General features: G+C 52.0%; 1 protein-coding gene across 1 annotated transcript in view; it reads right to left on the bottom strand.

Moving 5' to 3' along the window:
- Positions 1-7562: 7562 nt before the first annotated feature.
- ANP32A (acidic nuclear phosphoprotein 32 family member A) overlaps positions 7563-25291 on the bottom strand; it is a 37497-nt gene continuing 19768 nt past the window's right edge. The window contains exons 2-7 of the mRNA XM_082736978.1: positions 15177-15326; positions 14862-14984; positions 12750-12948; positions 11506-11603; positions 9068-9131; positions 7563-8816 (exon numbers count right to left, since the gene is read on the bottom strand). Of these exons, the coding sequence (XP_082593104.1) occupies positions 8755-8816; positions 9068-9131; positions 11506-11603; positions 12750-12948; positions 14862-14984; positions 15177-15326 (696 nt within the window). The 3' untranslated portion in view covers positions 7563-8754. The remainder of the gene's footprint in view (positions 8817-9067; positions 9132-11505; positions 11604-12749; positions 12949-14861; positions 14985-15176; positions 15327-25291) is intronic.

Genomic DNA, 25291 nt, shown 5'->3' with positions numbered 1-25291 from the left:
CCCAGTCAGCACCTCCGACCATGGCTGGCATGGTGGTCAATACTTGCTTTTTCAATTATTTCCTGTGGTGTGGACCATTTTATGAAATACTGACCTGTAGGGGAGAATTTGGCTCCCCAGTATCAACAGAACCATCAGTTTATCCTACTTAAGGTCTCTTGCCATGAGGGCCCTGTGTCTTCTAAGACACATTGAATGGCATAGCCTGGAGGTGGTCAGGAGGAAAAGGGCTGTCAGGAACCTAAATTATGGAGATCAAAGAGACTTCCAGGGGCCAATCCAGGCAGCCAAGAACTCTTGGAATCTGGATAGGGTCCACAGAAGTGGGCAAAGGCAGGTTCTATGACAGACGCCCATGGAGGATCTGGGGTGCACGAAGCATGAGCAACAAAACTCGGAAACTCGATTCCTCTGACAACTTCAAAACCTTCAAGCGCTTTGCTTGCCCACAGCCCCTCCTGAGAGAGGGGGCCCAGGCAGCTCTTTCCACACAGTAGGAGCCCCCTGGCCAGATGATTGAGGCAGGGCTTGGTGTCCAAGCCAGAAGCAGCCTTATGGTGGGGTCTCCTAGTGCCAGTGACTAGCCCACCGGGGCAGCACATTTTTGCCTGGGAAGGGAAGGCGTGATGTCCAGACAGCAGCAGAGTCCACTGAATGGCCCAGGCCCCAGAGCCACCATCATATCCAAGTAATGAAGAAGCCTTTGCTGTAATTCTCTGAATTGTTTGTTAGGTCGTCCATGAGGGGCTAGGACCCAGAGGGGTTGGGCTGGGATGGTGTTTCTGGCTGTCCTGCCTGCCATCGGAATCCCAGAGATGAAGTCTGGAATGCCAGCCCAAGGCGTGTAAGATCTGGCTTAGATATTTGGCCAGTTGAAAGTCTATCACCAGCTCTTGCTGGAACTGTTCTGGAAGGGAGTGGACCTAAGACAAGGGGCAGAGCCGACCACCTGTACTTGGGTAGGACAGAGAAGTCGGGCGTTTGGGGTCGTAGGGGGTCGGCAGCCTGGGAGGAGAAGCCAGCAAGCTCCAAAGAGTCTGAGGCAGCAGACAGCATGCACAAGCGTCCTCCATGGTGGCCCACTAGCACCAGAATGGAAAAGACCTGGTCCTTTTGCCGGCTCTAGCCATGAAGATACACGGAAGCAGTCTGAAGAGGAAGGAGGGCTGGTCTTCCCCTTTTTCACCTCCGCACACCTTCTGCAACCGTGTACTGTCCATCAGTAAACAGCTGAGGGACCTCCTCCCTGGTCCGAACCCACCCCCCTCCTTGAGGGGTCCCCAAGCCTGGAACTGGGGACTTTTTCCTCGTGCTCCATCACCACTCTGTCTCTCCTTCCTCCTCCTTTAAACAGTTATGACTGTCTCTTCCTTGCTGTCGTGTGCCTCCTTGTCAGGGAGGTGGTTCCACATCTCTTTTCCTCTTATGATTCTTGTTATCATTCCTTCTTCTTTTTTTTTTTTTTTAAGATTTTACTCATTTATCAGAGAGAGCACAAGCGGGGGTGGGGGGTGCTGGAGGAAGGCAGCAGGCAGAGGGAGAAACAGGCTACCTGCAGAGCAGGGACCCTGATGTGGGACTCGATCCCAGGACTTGGGATCACGGCCTGAGCCAAAGGCAGATGCTTAACCTACTGAACCACCCAGGCGTCCCTCCTGTTACCATTCTTAGTAACTCCCATGACCTCGCAGATAAACCCTCCGATGCCTTGGCCTCTCAGCTCTGTCATCTTCTCGTCCCCAGTGAAGATCTGCTCTTCCATCTCACTCAGACACCCACCCTCCACCACCCAGGCCTTGACCTTCCCTCTGATGGCTGCCTCCTCGCACTGCAGCTCACCTGCCTTGGTGGTCCCATCCGAACAATCCTTCCAGCCTGGCAGTTCTCCAATCTACAGAGCTCCTGCTTTCTCACTATCAATCATGACTCACTTCCCTCCTTAGCCGACTTGGAATTTCTGGTCGGTCCTGACAATCTCCCAAACACCCCATCTTCCGTGTCCCACGCCTTACGCATTATAATCATCCCACTAATGAAACCCAACTGTCTACCACCCTGACGCCTGTTGGCTAATCTTCCTTTATAGTCGTGGGTCCCCCGTTACAGGTAAATAGGCACTGGCTCCTCCCAGACTTCACAGTGTGCGGGTGTGGGGCGCTGTTTTCCCACCTTCCCCAGCAACTGTGTCACAACCTTCTCGTTCCTCTTCAAACCCTCACTCCCATTCTGCCCCCTCTGCCCCCAAACTCCACTGACCAGCTTGCTTCCTAGTTCCTTCAAGAACAGACAGGAACTCTGCCACCCTCTCTCCACCCAGTCTACCCACCCTCCTGCATCACGGCCTCTCCTTTCTCTCCCAGCGACAGAGGAGGAAGTGGCTTTTCCTCCACCAGAGGCTAACCAGGATACCCTGCATCTTGATCTTCTCCGAGACACTCTCCATTTCATGTACCTTCTCTTCTGGATCATGCCTGTCAACACATACATGGGCTTGGCCCCTCTGGATACTTTTGGGATCAAGGCTATGCAGAGAGGTGGCCCGTCCCAGGTCCCAGGGCCTCCCAGCTCCAGCCCGGGATGAGGTCCCTGGCTGTGCTGCCTCTTCCTTGGTTTTCAAGCAGGGGAAGGAGCTGCTGTTGCTCCTTCAAGACATCCAGTGTCCCTCTCTCCAGAGGTAGAGTCCCAGTCTCCTTGTTCCTGAGGTCCAGATCATTTTTGTTGTAGACATCTGTTCCCAGCGACTCTGGAGAGACTGGTTTTGTCACAGACTTAGGAGTCTGGAGAACCGCAGAGCAGAGTGGGAGGACCGTGCTGGGCACAAGAGCTAGATTCCTGGGGAAAGGTGTGAAATTAGTCAAAGCAAGATTTGGAGCAGACAAATCTTGCTGCAGCTCTTGTCAGCGGCATGGGGCTGAGTACAGAGGAAACATCTCCAGCCTTGGGGCCGGGAAGCCTACCGGGTTCTCCTACCAGCGGGGGCCATCCTTGCTGTGTGATCGCAAGCGAGTTCCAAGATGTCCTTGAACCTCAGTCTCTTTATCTGGAAAACGGGGAGAGCACATCAAAGACAATCGCACTGTGAGGATGGAGTGAGGTCACAGGCGGCAGACTCTGGGCACACAGCGAGGCCTCCGTACAGATTGTGTTTCTCCTGAACTCCTGATTGGCTCAGCTGGGTTACCCGGGCAGTGCTGGGTGTGTATAGACCTGGCATCTGTCTGTGTCGTGAGGCCTCAGAAACCTGTTTTGCTCACCAGAGTGCACCTGTCTGAGCAGCAAGGCTGTTTCTCCCACCTTGACCTTCTGGTCGGTACCTCGGAGTCTGGGCAGGCAATGCCATGACTAAGAGGCATGATGGGTAGTTGATTGGGGGCAGGGGGAGGCTCAAGTCAAGAGGGAAAGACAATCACAACAAACCCTTGACCAAGGCTGTTAGAGGTCACTTACTCGGCCCTGCTCTTCCAATAGCTCCTAAAGTCTGCCTTCCCCGGGCCAGGTGGTCTCAGGGCAGAACGAGGATGGGGACCCAGGCCTCCTGGCCCTCCTGAGCCTGGCCAAGATGCCTCACACTGCAGAAGGCGGTCAGCAAGATGGAGGCTGCCCTGAGAACACAAATTCGTTTTTTTTTAACAACTAACACCTTGCATAAACTGCACCCTGACCATGGCAGTCGGTGCAAAGAGTGAATTTTGTTGCATGTGAGTTTTTCAAGGGGGATGAGAAACCATCCACACAGATTATCTTAATTACCAAGTGGTTTTTAAGATTTTGTTTTCTGCTTGTTACAGAAAGTATTTGGGTTGCTTGGGCCTCTTTTTCATAAAACTGGCATCTCTCTCTCTCTCTTTTTGTTCAGTTTACTTATTTTTTTAGTGCTCTCTACACCCAACATGGGGCTCAAAATCATGAACCCTGACATTAAGAGGTGCGGTTCTTCCCACTGGGCTAGGCAGGAGCCCCCATCCTTCTCTTCTCTACACCAATGACGGCCTCCCACTTTGCAATGTTCTTTCCATCTTTCTGGTCGCCTCACAACCTGTGAGCTACACAGCAGTTAGTGTCCTTCTCTTTCTGTAACATGTGTGAAAGTCGCAGAGACCTGGGTTAGAATCCCAGTTCTGCCCATTGCCCTGTGATAGCTTGGGCGGGTTACTTCATCTTACTCTGATCCCCACTTTCTCAGCGTGAACTGAGCATGGCCACGCCTTCCTCACCAGGCCATTGTAGGAAGTGGGTTTGACACAGCACTCCCCAGAGGTCCCCAGTGATGAGAATCCTCTGGGTACTTGTTAACACACACATTCCCAGGCCTCGATCCAGAGCTACTGAACCAAAATTCCCAGGGGGTGAGGCCTGGTCGTCTGAAAAGCCCCAAGGATTCTTATCAGGACATTGGGGAAAACACCAGGCTGACTTCTAGAAGGCATTTATTGTTGCATCTGGCACTAAGCGGCTAATATTTATCGAGCATTTGTATGTGTTCAGTCTTTGAAATGGGGTAAGAATGACTCTACTGGATGAAAAACAAGCAAAACGATGTACGATGTCCAACAGACAAGTTTTAAATATATGCTGGTGTCTTCACTCCGTCGTAGTGGGTCAGGTCTTTTCCAGGCTGAGATGGAATGACCCAGAGGCTCTCTCCAAGGGATGTGTGTACCTCTACAACTCCAGGTCTCCGACTTCCCAGCTCCAGAGCTCCAACAGGAAGTTTCTCACTTTCCAAATTCCAAGGACCAAGCTTCACTTAACCAGATTGGGTTCCAGGCCCTTCCTTGTACTGGCCACTATGGTCTAAGTTCAGAATACACTAAATGGCCAGGACTGGGTCATCCCGGAAACTGGAGAGGGTAGTCCCACTTGAACCTCAGGTTCCATATCCATGTGAGTCCCTCTGGGGGACCCCAGAGTGTTGTTGCCAGACCCAACTCCATAGATGTCTCCTACATCAGCTTCCTGTCACTGTTAGTCAGCAAGGCTACACAAGTCCCCTCAGGTTGGAGTCTTTCTTGTCTCTCCCCTGCATACGCATGGCACCCCCTGATTTGGCCTGACCTGCTCTCCTCCGTGCCACCATCTCCCACCCTCTCCTTGGCCCTGTTCTCTCACCCGGGGGCCCAGCCTGCCACAGGGGCCTATCTAAGGGCTGGTGCAAGGACTCAGGGCCACCATTGTGCAAAGCTGCTTCTTAGGGACCCACAGTGGGAATCCTTCCAACCACGAACAATGAGTTTCTGAACAAGGATAAAAACAGCCTTTGCAAGTCAGCAAATGAGAAAAACGGAACTGCTCATCACCGCCGCCCCCCACCCCCTTCCCTCATGCCTGGCTCTTTTAACACAGTGGATAGGAATGGGGTCTCTCACATTAGGACGTAAGTTTGAGGCTTAACTGCCACTGACTAGCCGGGTTAGTTGTCTCCTCCTTGAACTCTGACTCTACAAGATCTATGCAAGGATTCAGGGAGACCATAGATATAAAGCACAGGGCACGGGGCAGCTCATAATCTAGAATCATCACCATCATTATTCTCTTTCCAAGGACAGTTCTCCATCAGGAAATGTGCACAGGTTCCCTGGATAATCAATGGGAGACACAATGGGGAAGCCACCCCCCCTCCACACACACGCACCACGCATCTTTAAAAACATAGGATGCTCTCCAAAGCCACACGGAACCCATGATGTGCCTGGTGCTTGCTACATCCTGTCAGCCAAAGGCCTGGCTGTTCTTCCCAGGAGATGCTATCCCACTTCCCACAGTAGCGGGCCTCCCTGCGACCACAGTGACGTTGAGGGTATGAGGCAGCCGCCCGGGAACAGGGGTCCTGCTTTCCAGGTTGGCCTTGCCATGGCCTTCCTCTTCCATCCAATGGGACTATTGATGACCCGGTGATTTCTAACAGTCCTCCCCTCTCAAGGGTCCATGCAATGGTATTTGCCAGCACTCAAGCTCTGCCCGCCACACCCTCATGGTGGAGGGAGAGGAACTGCATGAACACAGCTGGCCCATATGGGTGGTCCCAGCTTGGGGGAGGAGGTTGCTGGCACTTGGGGGTAAGGAAAGAGGGCTGACTCTGGAAACAAACCTCCATAGCTTATTATGGTGCTACTTGCTGCTCTTTTCCAGCTGCAGGACCTTGGGCCGATCCCTCTGAGCCACCGGTAGAACAAGGAGGATGGCATTTCCCTGGGTGGCTATGAGGATTCTGTAAAATGAACGAGATGCTGCAGATAAAGCCTGGCACCAGGTACACAGCCAGTTCGATAGATCGGCTTTTCCTGGCTCTCCCCCTTGCACTGAGCTTCCTCTTCTTCCTTGCCATTCATGAAATGGAAATAGCCCCAACAGACAGGGATTCAGGCCGGCTCTATCACTTCTCACCTCCCTGTCACTTGACCTGTTTCCCTCATCTGTAAAATGGGCACAGTAATCCTTTTCCTTGAGGATTGGTGTGAATGGGTTGTATGATTGATAGCCTGTTCTCTTAATCCCATCAGCACTAACCTGTTCATCACCATCCATTATGTTTTATAGCACGTATGTCCAGAACTACGAGTCGACTAACCCCAAAACCTCCAAAGGAGTCAGGGCCAGAAAATCCAGGGCTGGGTCTGCCAGTCTCTTGATTCCACTCCACTCCTATGTTCTTTTCCTGGCTCCTCCTTGCTGCCCTAGGGTAGAGCACAGCACCTGGCCCTGGGAAGCCTTCTCTTCATCCTGCACCCAGAAGAGTGGGTCCATCATTCTCCCCTCAAGAAGCACCTTATTCTGTGGGAACCGCACAGAACTAGCCCTCGCTGTGGGGTTCGAGGCTGTAGGGCTGAGAATGAACGTATGTGTATGTGCATTCACTACCATAGTACATTGGTATAACCCTTCTGCAAAACACAGAACCTTGCACCTAAGCCTCAGCAATGTCAACTTTTGTTCAAGGACCCTATTTTTAAGCATTTGTACAAAAAAAAAATCCACAAAATGTCTTAACAGAACACTCACTGTAGTGAGAAGTGGGAAATAACCCAAATGTTTCTCTAGCCACGTGGTTAGCATTCAGCAAGTCCGAACAGTGAACGAACTGCTACTTCATCATTGAAGACACAGGCTTTTGCACTCTTCAGAGATAAGAGAAACGACCATCATCATGGTAAGTCAAAAAGGAGTAGATTTGTTTTATACGTTCCTGAGATCTTCAAGCACATGTCCTTTCTCCAGAGTCTGAACAAAACCGTAAGAGAATTCAAAATAAGGTCTCAAAGTTGGCCTAACAAAATTTTTGGTGATCATTTTGGTGTTTGAGTAATTTTTTGTATCTTTACATCTTTCTGGGGTTTTATGCTGATGACGAAACTCTCGCCTAGGACAGCACACCACCCAACATTGTTTTGGGAGCCAAGGCATCCAAAACTCAGGTATCAGGTTACCTGCCCTAGAAAGAAGCTATTTGATCAGATAACCTGTGCTAAGCTTCCCTCCCCCGCCCCATCAGCTAGCAGCTTATCTGGAATGCATCTTAGAAAGACTGATGACCCTGTTGGACTCAAAGAAGCCACCCCCAAAAAAATTGTATAAAAAGATTTATTGAAATTTATCAATGACAAACAGACATAAAACTCAAAAGTTTGGCTCTTCTGAGGGGTAGGAGAGAAACCGGTGCAGATGTTCTTTTATACAGATGAAACACGGGCTAGGAAATCACACGTCACTTCTAAAGCAATCCAGAAGAGGGACATGAAAGCAAACCTGTACATTCACCAGGAATTTGCAGTCATTTCAGATTTCCACTAGGTAAGAAAATACAATTTTGTGTTAGTTTTTCCGTGCTCGGGTGTATGAAAAAAAAACCCAGCCGACATGCAGCAGCGTCTCCTGTGCTCAGGTCGGTAAAAATGGTCTAAGCACAGAAGTACACGTGGAGGAATTGTCTTGTCATTTTCATAAAACAAAGCGTTCTAATATTTTACAGAACAAGATAGGACACGGTTTTTTTTGTTGTTTTGTTTTTTAAATCTTTTAAAGAGGTTGACGTTTGAGGGTTTGCTTCTTCTCTTTTAATTAGAATTACCAACTCCATTTTACTAACTCCTAAGCCTGCTGTTTTCAGCTCTCCAGCTCCTAACTCTGAAGAGTGACCTCAGAGTCTTCTTCGGAGAGCAAAGCCCACCACCATCTGTGAAGGAGGAAAGAAATGAGAGACGGGGAATGTCCCCCAACCAGTGCCAAAATACGCCTTTTGGTTGCTATTTACAAACCAGGGCGTTGGATGCCTCTAGAAGGCCCAAGAAATGCAGGAATCACGGGAACCCGAATAAGAGGTAAGATGCCGGCTGGTGCTCAGGCCCTCCCGGGCTTTTAAGAAACAAAAAACGGAGGCCAGCCATGACCTTCCAACCGATTCCAGAGACTCGGGAAATACCAGGAAGTGTGAGAGCCCTCCAAACCGTCCTCTTTGAGAGTAAGGAACAAATGCTCACTCAGTGTGTACTCAGCTATCGCATTTACAGGGACAAAACCAGACACAAAGAAAAAGTAGGGGAAAAAAAAATAAAGAGTGGCAGTAAAAATAGTATTTTATTCCACCCCCTCCCGCCCTCCCTCCCCCCCAACAACCCCCAGTACACTTTTCCCCTCTCGTTCCCACAGCAACGTTACAATCAGAAAAAAATAAGTTTCGGGGGGCGGGATTTCGGGGGGGGGGTAATGGGTAAAAACAGTCAAATCACAATAGGAATTTTTCAAAATAGGTTATTCCACTTAGTCGTCGTCTTCTCCCTCATCTTCAGGTTCTCGTTTTCGCTTCTGACCCCTTTCTTCTTCTGGAAGAGGAAGGAAAAAGCATTTAGGTTAAAACACTGATCCTGCCCCTGACTCAACCCACCTGCCGGGAAGCCAGGGGACCACGCATCTGGGAAGCTTTGCCGCCCCTGGCAAATCTGAGACGGGGAATCTGCCAAGACAGGGAGGCCCCAGGAGCCTCAGACGGTTGGGTCCTCTGGGCCTTTGCCGTCTACTCTGCCAAATGAGGGGGCCAGGCCGCTACCCGCCGAGAGTAAAAATGCTGCCATACCACCAACTTCTTCTTCGTCTTCCTCATCATCTACTTCCCCGTCGTTATAACCCTCTTCATCCTCCTAGGAAAGAAGATGGATGGCGGACATTAGGGGTGCCTCCTTCCCAGGGACATGCTGAGGAAGGCACTTCCCTGGACCATGGGAGAAAAAAGTGGAGGCTGCCCCTGCCTCTCAGAGCCCCACAAGAACCTGTCACCTCAGGATGTATCCAGAGCAGAGGTCCCCTTGCCTCAAGGAGCCCATTAAGAAATCTGACAAAGCCCGGAACCCCTTGTCCAGAAAATACCCACACTACACATAGGAGCTGTAAACCCAGGCTCAGAATTTCTGACCCCGAGTCCCTGTAACTCAAGCACGCCTTCCTGAGTGTGTGCTCTCCAGAGAAAAAGCTCCCCACGCCAACTCGGTCCTGCAAAGCCAGCCAGCTTTTCGTTTGGCTTCAGAACAGTTCTGCCTTCGAGGGAAGACCCCAGTTTTAGCAAATCCAGATTCCGTGGGCAAGCTCAACCTTGCCCTACCCAGCCCGTCTACCACTCTGCACACGTGGATCCCTTGGAGGGGAGGGTAAAGGCCCCCTAAGGATAGCATTCCCAGCTCCTTCAGAGTCGGCAAGGTGTATGAACTCATTCTCAATACAGGATCGCTGCCTTAAGTTGTTCCTGCAGTCCCCTGCTAGTTGAATGTCTGCAGGCCAAACACCATTCCTAAAGCATAAGGCAACCTGTTGTTTAAAAAGAACTTGGTGGGGGCGCCTGGGTGGCTCAGTGGGTTAAAGCCTCTGCCTTCAGCTCAGGTCATGATCCCAGAGTCCTGGGATCAAGCCCCGCATCGGGCTCTCTGCTTGGTGGGGAGCCCCCACCAACCTCTGCCTGCCTCTCTGCCTACTTGTGATCTCTGTCAAATAAATAAATAAAATAAAATCTTTTTTTTTTTTTTAAGATTTTATTTATTTATTTGAGAGACTGAGATCACAAGTAGGCAGAGAGGCAGGCAGAGAAAGAGGGGGAAGCAGGCTCCCCACCAAGCAGAGAGCCTGATGTGGGGCTTGATCCCAGGACCCTGGCTGGTATCATGACCTGAGCTGAAGGCAGAGGCTTTAACCCACTGAGCCACCCAGACACCCAGTAAAATAAAATCTTAAAAAAAAAAAAAAAAAAAAAAAAAGAACGTGGTGATAGACTTCTTTTTGTCAAGGGAATTACCGTTTTATAATGTCACCAAATAGTTCTTTAATCAGTCTGTTTGCTAAGACTTTTTTTTTTTTTTTTTTGGGTCTGTGTATAAGCTCTCCTTCGCTGGAAACTGGGACTCTGCAGATGGTCAATGAGATTACCAAAAAAACAAAACAAAATAAAACAAAAAAACATACCAAAAACAAAAGAAAACCAAAAAATCCCCAACACCCCACCCCCAAAGAAACCCCTGCACACTGTGTCTCCTGTGACAGGAAGTGCAAGATGAGAAATCCATTAGCCAACCAGACCTACTGCCCTGTCCTGGGGGAACCTGTTTCTCTAAGTCTTTATTTTGAAAAAACGCGCAATATTCTTTAGAACTAAGCCTAGTGGCCCACACTTAGGGAGAAGGAAAACTCAGCAGCTGAACAAGACAGGAACCAGGCTGATCACAGTGGCTTTTTTCTGTTTGCCTTGACCGGACTCTCCCAAGCATGGGGGTGGGCAGAGATCCAGCCCAAGCGGGTCTGTGTGTGGCAGGCAGGTGTCTGCACTCTTAATGGATAGAGATGGCAAATCAGGGGGTGGGGGGGCGGGGGGGTGGGGAAAGAGGCAGGTCCCTTGTCTGCGCTGTTGTCACTTTAAGCCTCTCGAGGTCTAACCTTTGTAATTAGCAAGAGCTGACTTAGAATTTCAACAAGTCATGAACATGATCTGCTAGAGGGAGACTCCAAACACCTAAACACAAGACCTAGCACACAGAACCCTGAAGGGTATAAAGGCCTAAAACAGCAAGTGGTCAAACACTGTTCTCGAGTTCTGGTTTACAAATTATTATATCCTCTTAAGAATTCACTGAGCTGATCCCTATTAACAACCGAGATGCAAAACAATACCTATTCGACAGATGAGGAAAGAGTCTCAGAAAGGTTAAGGAACTTATCCAGGGACGCACAGCCAGCAAGTGGCAGAGCTGGGCTCACTACCCCACCCCCCAGACGGGGCTGTAGTAACTCTCACAGACATGCATAGGTCTTGTTAAGAAACTGGGGTGTCAGCATAAAAGCATTATTTCCACATGCGCCAGGGACCCTGGTCACTGTCATTTGGCACCCAGCAGTGTCTTACCCTACCACTGGCTCAGACTACCAAGGTAGCAGACTCTAAGCACAGAGTAAATACCTGAATTAACATACAACTGCGAAGAGGCAGTAAGTCAGGTGGACCCTGGGAGATGGTGCCCCTGCCCAGCCCCTTACCTCCTCTTCTCCACTCACGTCCTCCTCTTCTCCTTCCTCCTCCTCCTCTTCATCCTCCTCATCTTCCACTACCTGAGCATCTTCATCATACTCTTCCTCTGTGCGGCAGAAACGGGGACAGGGGAACTGGGGGTGAGCTGGTCTCCCTCACAGCACAAACCCAGGCTCGTGGGCCCAGCAGTCTTTGGTGGGGCCCAGGACCCTCTCACACCCACAGGCGCCCACACCAGGGATGCTCCAATAGGACTCAACACATCTGGAAGTAATCCAAAAGACAAGCCCTCCCCTCCCAGCTTTTACAAAAGCAGAGATCCCTTGTGGAGGCTCAGACCACAAAGCAATTACGCGATCAAAGGACCAAGTCACAGGGCTTACAGAAGCCAAGACGCTTATTCACTTGGAAAGAGCATCTACCAAACTCCTGGCTTTAAAGGTGAAAATCTGAGTCCTTGAGGGGAGAAGTGACTTGTTCAAGGTCACTCATCAAGTTAGCCACCGAGGTGGGCCTAGAAACCTGGGCCCTTCCCATTGGGTGAACACATGTGTGAGTATCTTGCAAAACACTCCAACCTAACAAGGAAAAACAAAAAATCTTGTGTGTGAATTATGGGCGAAATGTCTCCTTTCTCATGGTTACTGTGGCCATGAAGCCCTGTAGGGAGGCCGCACTGTGTTAGCACATGGGAAGGGGACAGCGGGAGGTGGCCCTCTCTTTTCTTCCTTCCTTCCTCCCTGTAGGCCCTGCTGGCTCACACTCACCCTCACTTCACTACCAGGGTGCTCAGCACCGCCCCTGCAAGCCTCCTCCATCTCCCAACCCCTCCTCACTCCCTTACACCTGCACCCTGGAGGTCCTGTGTCCTGCAGCCACCAGGGGGCTCCACACCCTCTCCAGCTCCTGCCCTCCTCTCCATTAGGGAGACCTAGATGAATGGGACCCTCAAGCCACACCCCATCTTCCCCACTACTGGGGGGTGGGAATTGAGCCCAGGGGCATACTACAGAGACACTGTAGGATCTCATTCCAGGGGCCTCTGGAAAAAGAAGAAAAACCTGACGGGAGGGTTCAGTTAGATGCTTCTCAAGTCGTTACCATGCCATCAGGGAGACTCAGGATGCTTCTCTGCGGTTCTAGACTCCGTGAGCAAGATCAGGGACCATGGTTAACAAAGCAGCCCCCCTTCCCTCCACAGCTGTGCAAAGGAGACCACCAGCCTGCCCCTATCCACCCCCCCAGCACCCACCGTCTTCATCCTCCTCATCGTCATCCAGGCCCTCCACGTAGCCCTCGGCGTCCGAGTCAGGGGCCTCCTTGTCGTCCCGGTCGTAGCCATCGAGATACGTGAGCTGCGGGAGGAGCTTGAACACGTTTTCTCGGTAGTCGTTCAGGTTGGTTACCTCACAATTGAAAAGGTCTAAGCTCTTGAGGTTTTCTAACTTTTTCTGCAAGCAGAAAGATGAAGTTCAACAGTGAGTTGTGCAGGACGGGGGGGGGGGGGGGGGGCAAACAACCCAGGGAAACAGTTGGAGAAAATGGCTTTGCTCTGCCCAGCCTAGTCACTGATGGATGGATCTCAGTTCCCACCACTGGAAAAGGCCCCCTTAGGGCCTTTAAAGCCTCATCCAATGGCAACAAAGTCTGCAAGTATGGCTTTGGCCCCATCAGTGACTGGCTTCAAATTAAGCTGTGGCTCCCCCTGAGGCTCCAGCCAAGAGCTTTGCTGTTGTCCCCATGACTGGGGAGCCAGAGGGAAACGGAAAAGGTGGCACAAACTAACAAGGTCTATTAGTAATGATGGTGAGGATGACGGCCCTTAACACAGCACACCAGGTAGCAGTGGCTCAGTTTATCCTCACAGCCCTGATAAGGCAGAAGTGATTACTAGTCCAGCAGCTCTCAAGATCTCAAGAGCAAGAAGTCATTCTCAACAGGTCAAGGGCAGGGAGGGAGTTGTGGCCTGGGCAGGGTGGGGTGGGTGGGCACAACCCCAGCATCTTCTCATCCCGCAGAGGGGAGCACAGCACATCACTCACACTGGTCACCAAGGAGAAGCTACAGAAAGGCACATGGTCTGTGCAGGGAGAATAGGGTGTGTTTCTGTGTGCGTGCATCTGTGTGTGCCTAGGTCTGACCTTTAATGGTAACCAAATCACAATGGTTTATATACACACACACTTGGTCTCCATACCCGTCTCCCCAAATACACATATACAGAATTTCAAAGATTGTCCTATGAAATCATTAAATCAGGGCTTTCAAGTAGATCAAAATAGGAGGCTGGCGGAAGACCTGAAAAGAAGGGCTATGGGAAGCATATCTCTTAGTGGCCTCCATGCCACCTACGGTAGAAGTCTGAGCTTAACGAAGAAGGACCAGCTTCCGCCACGCTGGCCCATCAAGCCGACCCTCGAGTGTCCAGAGTGTGAGGAGTGCTCTGTGCACAAGAACCTACAAACCCAAACTGAGCGATGCCCCAACTTGTCCTAATGCAGCAAAGCTGGCAAAACAGCCTCACAACCTGGCCCTGATTCTGAGGTGTGTGGCTTGTGGGACGGTTCCTACGTGTATGTTTACAGCAAATGTGCTCATTAGATGCGACATTATTTCTCTGTTTCAAGAATGCTGTTAATCAATGACACAGCTGAAATCAGGGGAACACAATCCTTCAGACGCAGTAATGCAGACACTGTTGTTCTGACCCAGCTTTGCCCCTTCCTGGCGAATAAATCCATGAAATGTGAGGCAGGTTCAGCTGTTTGAAGATGAGGCCCCGGTCACCATCACACCGAGAACTGGAGACCAAGGGTCAGTCACCCTCTTCTGTGCCCCTTAGGAGAGTAAGGCCGGCATTGAGGCTCTCATCCTATACCATCCTGTGCCATCCAGGGCACCGTCCCACCATTCGAAGGTACCAGCCTCAGGCCAGCCATCGGAGAGAAAACAAGTGGCCAACTCCAGGGACAGCAGAATTCCTGATGGTTCCACCCTCCCCAACGAGGGACAAGGAATCATGCTCTAAGAAATGACAGCTTGGGTTTCCAAAGCTGAGCAGAAGCTGTATGAAGGAAAGCCCCAAGGTGAGGGTCGGAACCCACCCTTGCCTCCCGACCGCCACTCGGCTGTGTGACCTTGCTCAAGCCACTGAGTGTCTCTAGGCTTCCGTTTCTCTATGGACCAAGCAGAAATGAGCTCCAACTCTACCTCGTGGCCCATAACAAGAGTCAAATAAAGTAAGATACATAGGGCAAAGGGGAATGACAGAAAAACAATACTCTACAAAGGTAAAAGTAGTAGTCCCTGATACCAATCCCTCCCGCTTCCCACCCTGTGGAGGGGAAGGACCCAAATGACTCACCAGTGGCTCTATTGTGCTGAGGTCTTTAATTTTGTTGCCACTTAAATTTAGATGCGTGAGGTTCGGACACTTTTCTGCCAATACTTCCAGGCCCCCTGAGATTCTGTTATCGCTTAGTTCAAGCTAAACAGGGCAGGGAGGGGAAAAGTGCAAAGAGCTGGTAAAATGAAGGCCAAGGGTCCAGAGCACTCGGCCCCCAGCAGACAGGTGAGGGGCAAGTCAGCGCACTTGCCCGGCTCCCCCTCAGTTCCGCTCTGCAAGCACAGAGTAACGACCCCCTCCTCCCTGCCCACACACACTCCTCACCCTATTTACCTTCTTAAGTTTGTTTAACTTTGGTAAGTTTGCGACTGAGGTGAGGCCTACGTTGATTGTACTTAAGAACTCCAGTTCCTCAAATTCATCTGTGAGGCCTTCGATTTTGCCTTCGATCGACCGGCAGTTGTCGAGGACAAGCTCTTTCACCTGCAAAGGGAAGGCCAGAGTGAATGGAGGCGCAGACTCGGGACTGGGGCGGGGAGGGGGGTCAGGCCTCCTCAGGACGGGGAGACAGGTCCTTCAGTATATGACGGTGGCACCCGCTTGCCTCTCCGGGAGCAGGCCACCGCCAACACCCAGCCTGGGCTTCCCACCTCTACCTGAACTGAGGGCAGGGAGGGCTGTGGTAGGGACACACTCCCGAAAGGAGCTTGGGCCGGACCACAGTGACACACTCCATAATCCCTGGTGGTCTCATTCCAACCCCACTGCCACACTGCTTCCAAACTCCTGTTAAAAATCAGCCACCACAGTCTCCAGCTTCCCGTCAGCCCTGGCCACTCCCATGGCCCCATGGCCTCGGCCTGACCACCTCCCCAGGCCAGCTACCTTCCTTCCCATCCTCAGGCCCCACTGTCCTCCACCTCTGTGCACCTGTGACTCTCTGAGTGTGGATGGGTCCCCAGACACACATGGCCGCTTGTTCCCACCGGCTTGCCCACCAGAGCCCGCCCACCAGGTCTGGTGCTTGTCACCATGGTCACCGACTTGGCCTGGCCCAGGGTAGGGGCAGCATACTCTATTCTGCAGAGTAGCCACAGGACTTCCTGTAATGATGGATGCCTCCTGCTCTGCCCATGAAAGGAGCCACTGGCCATATGCAACATGGCTGGGGAGAATGAGGGACTGAGTTTTCATTTTCCTAATTTAAGTGTAAAAAGACACTACTTAAAAAGACACTACCATATTAGGTAGAGCCTCTCTAGGCCCTGCTCTTCACAGGGCCCTGAGAGTAGATGTGAAATCCCCCAAAGTGACAGGCTGAGGCCATCAAAGAACAAAGATCGGTCTTCAGGAAGCACCTCTGTGACCCTATGCCTTCTTTAAAACTCCCTGGAGACAATGTTGCCACCGTAGTTATGTTTTCCTCGTTTCTATTCTTTCCCAAGTTTGGGTCCAAATCCTTTCTAATCATGTAGAAAGTCTGATAAAAAGCCATGTCTTGGGGTGCCTGAGTGGCTTAGTGGGTTAAAGCCTCTGCCTTCCGCTCAGGTCATGATCTCAGGGTCCTGGGATTGAGCCCCGTATCAGGCTCTCTGCTCAGCAGGAAACCTGCTTCCCCCTCTCTCTCTGCCTGCCTCTCCGCCTACTTGTGATCTCTGCCTGTCAAATAAATAAATAAAAATCTTTAAAAAAAAAAAAAAAAGCCATGTCTCACTGGGTTGGTAAAAGGCAGATGTGGCTGAAGGTGATTCCAGGCTCCAGTACAGATGGGAGGGAGACAAGCTGAAAAGTAAAGAAAAGATCAAGCCTGGGGCCGGAATGACCTTGGGGAGTCAGCAAGGGAGGCCAGGGTGTCCCACCCTCCAGGCAGATGTCTGTGGTTACCCACTCCTGTCCTGCAGTCCAGCTGCTCCCTGGCCACCCAGGGCCGCCAGGCCCCGTAAAGGTGACTCCTCCTGGCTGCACCCAGTGCTCAACACCTGACTGCTCGCTAGAACCTTAGGGAAGCCTGCATCCAGGTGGCTGGTACGCTGCTGGCCTGGGACATCCACCCACATGTTACTTGTCTCGGATGGGTCACATGGCATCAGACAGTACAGTCTAGTTCTTCTCAATAGCAGTCCCATATGGTCCAAAGGGTCATGCCAGCCCCTCAGAGTCTTTCTTTCTCCTGGATAAGAGGACCAATTTGCTTAGACCTTCCTGCTGGGCCCAGGACGACCGGCTTGCCACAGTCCCCAGGGGGAATCTTGGGGGAATAGAGTCCGCAGTGGGCCTGCCATGCTCCTTCTCAGCCCACCTCTGTCAGCAGGCAGACCACAGGAGCTCAGGGGCACATCTGGGCTGCAGAGCCCCACAGCTGCCCTGCTTTCCGCCTCCTTGGTGCAGAGAGGTGGTAGGCTCAGCCCAGCACAGCAGCACAGTTTGCCAGGAGGGGCCGAAGCCAGGCACAGGAGCTCCTTCCCAGAGCTGACCTGTTCTGGGCCCAGGCACTGGCCGCCAAGGCCCGCCTATCCCTTGGATTTAGGATGGGAGAAGTTAAGTCCTTTTCCACTCCCTCAGTCCCCAGGAGAGGCCAGATGTCTAGGTCAAGCCACCTTCTCAAGGTCACTGGCAAGAGTGGCTGGGAATAAATCCTATGAGGCCTTTTACCCCAGGGCAGGAAATCAGTGTAGAGCCAGGAAGCCTGCCCTTAGGGGAGCAGGGCAAACAGAGGGAGAGCCACTGTGCTGGGGGAGGGAAGGCCACCACCTCTGCAGCACTGGAGCCACAGGGCCCACAGTCTTCAGAAGGCACTGCGGATTCCTGAAGCTCCACCAGAGAAAGACAAATATGAGAAGGGATCCTAGCCCAGCCTCAAAGATTTCAGACGTGTGGTTTTTCCAGATGGGTCAAGGGCTTCTCCTCTTAATGGCCATAAGCCAAGGAAAAAAAGGTCTTAGAGACTGGGGGAGGTGGTGTTGGGAATTGGGGGAATTCTTCCCTGAAAGCTGGCGTCTCTTCCAGAGAGACACAATGCTGCCTGGGAATTCTACAGACAGACCCAGGGTCCCAGTCCCAACTTCCACCACCACGACCAACGGCGGGGACATTCCTCTCAAGGACAATACATAAGCTCCTACCACTAACGTTTTTTGTGGGTTTGTTGTGTGTGTGTTTTTTTAAGATTTTATTTATTTATTTGACAGAGATCACAAGTAGGCAGAGAGGCAGGCAGAGAGAGAGGAAGGGAAGCAGGCTCCTTGCCGAGCAGGGAGCCCAACGCGGGGCTCAATCCCAGGACCCTGGGATCATGACCTGAGCCGAAGGCAGAGGCTTTAACCCACTGAGCCATCCAGGCGCCCCACCACTAACGTTTTTATTCCTAGTAACAGTCAGATCTTTCCTGAGCCCTCAACAGGTACCCTTAACGTGCTTCACCTGCACCAGCTCACCTAATCCTCACCACTGCTCTCTGGGGGGGAGTTTCCCATCTCACCCCAGAACCACTGGCCCTCAAGTCCCAGGAATGGTCAGCACCAAGCTGGTCAGTGCTGGCTCCTAACTGTTTCTCAAACCTTCCCAAATGTGAGGTCCAAGTTCTCTCAGAACTACCTCAACTCTCCAAGCTCCCCGACACCCTTCTTCTAAGGGTTCCACCAGCAGGATGGGGGCCAGTCCCATCGCTATACTTCCTCCGTAACCAAAACAAACCCCAAGCCAGCCCTCATTCAGATGAGGCTTCAATCAGGGAGCAAGGATGTGGAGAGCGGTTGGGGGAGTGAGTAGGAAGAGCCCCCTCCCCAGCCACTTGGGCAGGCCCCCTGCTGTCTGGTCCCAGGTGGCCCTTACAGGTCAGGTACGTGGGGCCTCTGGGACCCCCACCTCTGGGACCCCTACCGGTTTTTGCATTTCCTTCCTGGCAGGGGGTTTCAGCAGTGTTGGGGCAAGATCAAAAAGGTGAGAGAGGGGCAAGGCTTAGACTTAGAGGCTGCTGAGATCACCAAAAAGCCCAAACCACAGCTGCTTTGGGGAGTGACTGTCACTTTGGAGATGGCAGGTAAGCTCCCTGTGAAGTATCTGAAATGGACCAGACAAAAAACAAAAACACCAGCCCAACAGGAGGCCTAGAGTCATCCCATGCACCCCCTCCTGACCCTGGACTCCGTGGAAGGCTGCCCTTTCCTAGAGCTCTGGGACAGGCTCACATGTTTCCAAACCCGCAACCAGCCCCACACGCCTCAGACCCACTCCAAGCTCCTGCTCCAGTCCCAACCCACTTCCTCCCCGTCCGTGTGGCTCCAGACCCTTCCAAGCAAAGAGCGTATCCCTTTTACAACCAGGGTGTGTTCTGCTTAAAAAAGAAAAAAAAAAAAAAAAATTAAGGTCCACGTCCCCCTGCCAAATCCTGGGTGTGAGCTAAGAGCAAAGTTAAAATTAAACTGAAAATTTGTACTTTGGGTTTAGATTCTCTCCCAACTCCACTGGCCCTTTAAAAATATCTGAATGTGGTTCCTCTCTCTCCAGCCCAACCACTGGCTTCCTCCGCTGGTGTCAGAAGCTTTTCAAACACCCATGGACAGAAGTACTCGGGACTCTATGCTTCACCCCTCAGGTGTCAGCACCCCCCAGGGGTCTGTATATTCATCCTCGGCCCCAACTGAGAGGTCGGGCGGGAGGGGGGCAATGAGGCTTCCCAAGGAATCAGACTGTCCGGCTCTGGTATTTCCTGAAAAACTTGTCCCCAAAGCAAGGACACAGCAATCGCTTCTCACCAATGGGAGCGGAACCGTCCGTGATAAACACAAACACATACTCTAAGGAACAACCCATTGCTTGTTTCAAAACTGTGAAATCTTGTCTTCACAGTTCTCTCAAATTCGATCATTTCCTCTCTATTCTCTACACTGCAGTCCTGGTCACGGTCATCTAAGTCACCCCAAGTCTGTTTTTGCCTCCAAATGGGGTCTCTGTGACAGCGGGGGGACAGCTGGACTACTGGAACATTCAAGTAGCCCAACTCCATCCCTGAGCTCTGAGGTTCTGGCTCCGCAGAAAGGGAAAATGGTATCTGTTTAACCCACGAAGTGCAAACTCCAGCCTAGAAAACATGCCTCCTGGCTTCCTGCCGCTTGGGGGTGGGGGTGGGGGTGAGTCCAAGTTTTTAAACGGACCTAAGGAGGCCCTCCACTAGCCACCTCCCTACCTCCCCCAACTACAGGGCTCCCCACGTCTCACTCCTGCACCACAAATGGTGTTCAGGCCCCCCTCCCCAGGAAGCCTTCCCCCGCCCAGCTCCGAGCATCCCAGGACACCGAGGGCAGCTGCCACATGAATCATTTAATCGTGTATTAAGCATCCGATCCTCCTAGAGGTCAGGGACTGTCCTTCCCCATAATCAGCCTAGCAGGGGGCGGACACCAGAGTAAGTGCTTAACAAACATCCCGTTACGGTGCCAGGCACAGCACTAGGTGCTGCGCAGTGAGTCAAACTGCTGAGAAACATACAGTGTAATCAGTCCCACACAGATGGGAATGAACCTGACCTCTTCTAGACAATGTGTCCCCCAGGAGGCAGGCCAACTGCGCACACTCCTCTTGACCTGACCCAGTGCTCTGTACACCGACCTCTTGCCTAGAAGCAGCCCCTGCCTCCATAAAGGGTGTACCTGTGACATTGTTATAGAGTAACATGCTGGGGACTCAGAGGCTGCTGTGAGCCACAGTTGGGGTCCTTGCCAGCAGGGGTGTGGTGCTGGCTGGGAGGAGGCTGCCTCCTCCCAGCCGCCGTCTGGTAAACAGCTACTGGAGCAGGGTGCCAGGTAGCGGGCCGGAGCAGGGGGACCGAGTGCATTCTTTAAATGCCCAGAGGCCAGGCATGCTCAAGGAAGACAGGAGGGACCCAGAAAAAAACGAGAAAGGGGATGCACTGTATCAAATTCTGGACCAGCTATATAGTTGGCAAGACTTCGTTCAAAATGAAAATTTGAGGCCCACTGCTCAAAAACTGTTAAGAATTCCAGAGACAGCGACAGCACTGCATTAAACCCAAGGGAGGGCCCTTCGAAGCCCAGGGCCCTGTGTGACTGCACAGGTCACAGGCCCATGATCAGGGGGCCCTGATTTAAAAGGACAGCTCAGGCCTAAAACAGAGATCACTGAAGGCCAGAATCAGAAAGAAGGAAGCTCAGGCGAGAACAGCTCTTTATGTTTCTAGGACCTCCGGAGGCAACGTGGAGAGGTGGACAGAAGGCAGGCTCTGGAGTCAGACAGACTGGGCTCCAGTCCACATTCTCCACTTGCTGGCTCATCTCACCTCTCCTGAGCTTCCGTTTCCTCCGATGGCAGTAATGCCCATCACCTAGAGCTGGATTACGTGAAATAACGCACTTAGAGCATCCCCTGCTTGGAAAAAGCCACTTGTCTTCTCCCGGATCCACAGCCACCTCTCCCCACTGTGTCCACAGTCACAGCACGAGAATGGGAACAAAGGGTGGTCGGCACATCTGAGCCACCAAAGTTGTCTTTCATGAAAGGCATGAAGCTTCATAACATTTTGGAGAGCGAAGATGTTACACCCAAAATACACCCCTCTTGACTTTGTATCTACACCTTGTTTTGTTTCTTTTCCCCCCAGGAGCCTCCAGCCTTGGTTTTTTTTTTTTTTTTTTCTTTCACTGAACAAGAATTCAATAAATATGTGTAGCTTTGGTTTCAACCCTGTCAGTCCCTGACCAATTTAGTTTTCAGGTTCCAGTCTTGCACAGAAGAGGAGACTCAAATCAAATTGACCCCGTGTTTTTTTGGTGCTCATGGGTTTTAAATAGGTCAGCTTTTAAATGGGCCATCCCCTGTTGCAGATTCCATTTCTAGCTAGAAGGCCAAACTGTTTGAGTCACCAAGGCTGAGGGGAAATGAGCTTCTTCCCAAAGGTGTTCAATAGGAGCGACAGATGCTTGTGATTCTGTTGTTTCGACCCTAAAATCTCTACTTTTGCTTAACAGTCTGTGGGGCAAAACCTGCAAAAACCGGTCAGGTTCCATGAGGGGAAAGCCAGGCTCTGGGAGAAGAGTCGGACATTTTGAAAGCTGGAAAGGCCTTCGGGATCATCTAGGTCAGTGGCTTTCTGACCACAGCCCACAGTAAAAAATACATTCCTGCCTTGGCTCAGTATACCCATGTGGTGTGTACAGGCACACACACCAAAACAAAACATACCCAATCACAATGACTCTTTTCTATTACATTAAAAAAAAAATCTTTTTTTTAATGGTCCAGTTTAGCCCTCTTTTTGCAGAGGAAAAGGCAAGGACCAGAATTGGCCCTGGGCCCAGGAAACCCCGAGTGGGGTGGTCCTTCTGCCACACCATTTGCTCTGATCAAAAACCACCGTTCCCAGTGGAAGACTGTGCATCCTCCACATTGCTCACGAATTTCTGCTAACAGGAGGATATTCTGCAGCCCCTGGGGTCGCTATGACTCTGGTCTCTGCACCTTAAAGATCTTTTAAAATCTTAACTAAGGGGCAGGGTCCCCAAATTACCTTAAAACAAAACAAAACAAATCTCTCCAAGAAGAAAAGCATCTGAGTGTCTGGATTTTGTTTGTTTCCTACAATAGAGCTCGGAAGGCACGGGTGGGAGCACATGGCCGCGGGAAGTCGGTGACGCCATCCTTATTATTTTAGGGAACCGTGGAACGCAAGCCGAGGCGCGCTGCGGCGTAATTAAGCTGTCGGCCAGGCCCAGGGAACAGGCTGAGCGCCGGCGCGGGGAGGGCCCGTATTAACATAAAGCCTGTGACTGGCTCCTGCGCTGCCTGGAACCGGCTTCCTCCCTCCTCCAGCGGGCGTGGGGAGGTCTTGGTTTCTGCCTGGCCGAGAAAGAGGAGCTGGTTCCCTTGCAGATGCTTCCTCTAGCCAGAAGGACAGACGCAGCTGAACTGCAGGCCGGCCCCAGCAGCTGTAGGACCCGGGCTTTGGGCTGGTCCAGTGGGCCCATTCAGCAAGTGAACTCCCAGCAGAGCTGGGGCCGCTCCCTGATGTTCCGCCCTTGCTTGCCTGCCTGGACACCTCATTCCTCCCTTCTGGACCCGTCTAGAGTCTACTCCACTTCCAGACCCTGTCCATTCCACCTCTTGGACGAAGGCCTCCCTGATCACCCAGACCCTGCCCCAGCCCTACCGGCTTTGAGCGCATGTGAAGGACGGTATTCCCAGGGCAGCAGAAAATAGGCCCAGAAGGCTGTCTGGGCCCGGGAAGTGGGGAGGAGTTGTCTTGGTCTAACTTGGCTAGAGAAAGGGGGTGTAGGGGGTACGGGGAGAGGTGAGGTCTGGGAACTGGTGGAGGACACAATCCACTGGCAATCGAGCAGGCTGCCTCTTCTCCTTGGCTGTCCCTCTGCACCTGTAGTCCCAGAGGGTGGGATGAGGCAGGAGTCTGAAGTGCAGTCCAGTGAAGACCCTGGTCCCAGCAGGTGGTATCTAAATGGGGACCAGGAGAAAGAAAGGGGGACAAGAAGCATGGAGGTACAGTGCCAAGGATGGTCATTGTCCAGTCTGATGACTGGGATGGCCCCTGGTTACTTTGCCAGTAACTTGTCCTATGCCTTGGGGCAGTCCCCTACTGCGCACACTGGACAATGGAGCTTGAGTGCAGAGAGGAGGCCCCCTTCTGTGGGTCCACATATTTTTAATCCCACCTCACATCCAAACTCAGCCTCTATTCCCCAAAAGGAAGTGGGAGATTTCATGGACAGAAAGAACCCAGAATTCATCCCTGAGGGATGCCAGGAAGGAAATTTGGGGCCCCAGGCAATTAATGAAATACAAAAATCAATCATGTAATCTCTTAAAACAAATTGGGATCACAAAAACAGCCCCCAGAGGCAGAGGGTGTTGAGTTCCAAAAGCAGAAGTCTGGCATCGTCCCCTCTGATGTCTGCCATCTCCCACGGCAGCAGGGAGTAGGCAGCTCAGCCCATGGGGTCCTAGTCCCTGTTCGACAACACTGTGGTTCACAGAAAACCACACTGTCCGTGATGATCATATTAAAGAGCCATAGCTAGCCCCATGCAACAGAAGAGCCATGAGGAGACAGAAAAGAAAGGCCTGGAAAGCAGAGAGGCAAATCCTAGCCCATCTTCCTGAAACACTGCTTTGAACATGTCCTGTCAGGTCCTGTCACTCCTGGTCCACTGCCTTTACCAGCCACGGGGACTGCAAAGCCAGAGGTTTCCCAGCCTCCCAGCGACCCGGTGTGCCAGGACCAAAACCCAAGGCGGTTTGTCCCCACCCTCACCTCTCTGTCAGCCTCCCTGCCCTGCAGCCAACATGGTGACACCACCTGGCATTTCTTCCCATGTGACAGGTGACAAAGTGGTTCCCCAGACATCACTTCGTTGACTCTGCAGATGACTGGAAGTATACCCATCAGATCCCTCTCCCGGGAAAATGGCCCCTGCCCACCAGGGCCCTCTGAGAGAGCCGCTGCTTGGCCACAGGGCACCTGGCAGTCCTTCTTTCTGTGGTCTCTCCTCCAAACACTGCTTTACCAAAGTCTGAGCTGTGTTTCCCTGCTGGTGCCCTGCCCACAGGGGTTGGCCTTCAGTAAACACTTGCTAAGTGGCCAAAATGGACCGGGTCACTCAAGCCAGAGCCAAGAATGGAGCAGGGGTGGGCAATGGCTCCGAACAATCTAGATTCTAAAAGGCTAAAGAACCCCTTACTCACTTTCTGCAGCAAAGCATCCCACTAATTCCACTCTTAGGCAAGTCCACAAACATGGCTTCCTGGACCCCCTGTCTCAGCTGCCTGGGGTGGCTGACTGGGGCTCCTGAAATCAGACTCGGGGATCTTTAGCCCAGCTGGGATCGCCTGTGGATAGAAGGGACTATGTGCTGTGGAAATGCCACTGGAGTCCTCAAGTTAGCAGGGTCTGAAAAGACAGCGCAGGGTGTCTGCGGTGGGTCCCATGTGGACCTTCACAGCTACCCAGTCCCCATGGTTCCCGACATGGAAGAACAGTCCACAAAACAAAAGTTAATTCACTGGCTTCCTCAGTTTCACTCCTCGGGGCTCCATGAGCTGGCACGTCAAGCCTCTGCCCAGCCCGGCCCAGCAGCACAGCCCCGAATGTGCCTCTGATGGAACTTCTAGCTGGTTCTTCCAGAGTGCTTCAGAGAAGCCAAGGACCCCATCAGCACCACTGGACCCAAATCAGCTCCTCAGGTATCTGATGAAGCTCAGTGGAAACCAACCCAGTGACTCACCCAAGGTCACACAGCTAGCCCATCATGGAAATCCAAAGTCCTTGGGCTGTTCTCCATCCTCTCTCAATTTAGGGCCCACACCCCAAAGCCTCGGGCCTCTCCAGAGGGGCCTCTCCAGAGTGAACTCGTTAAGGCAAGAGGAAACAAGGAAATCGGCTGTGAGGAAGAGGGCCCCAGGCCGGATCCCGGCCCTCCTCCCTC

The sequence above is a fragment of the Mustela nivalis genome (assembly GCF_964662115.1).
Source record: "Mustela nivalis genome assembly, chromosome: 6".
Classification (NCBI taxonomy): domain Eukaryota; kingdom Metazoa; phylum Chordata; class Mammalia; order Carnivora; family Mustelidae; genus Mustela; species Mustela nivalis.
This window is presented reverse-complemented; position numbering and strand designations above follow the sequence as displayed.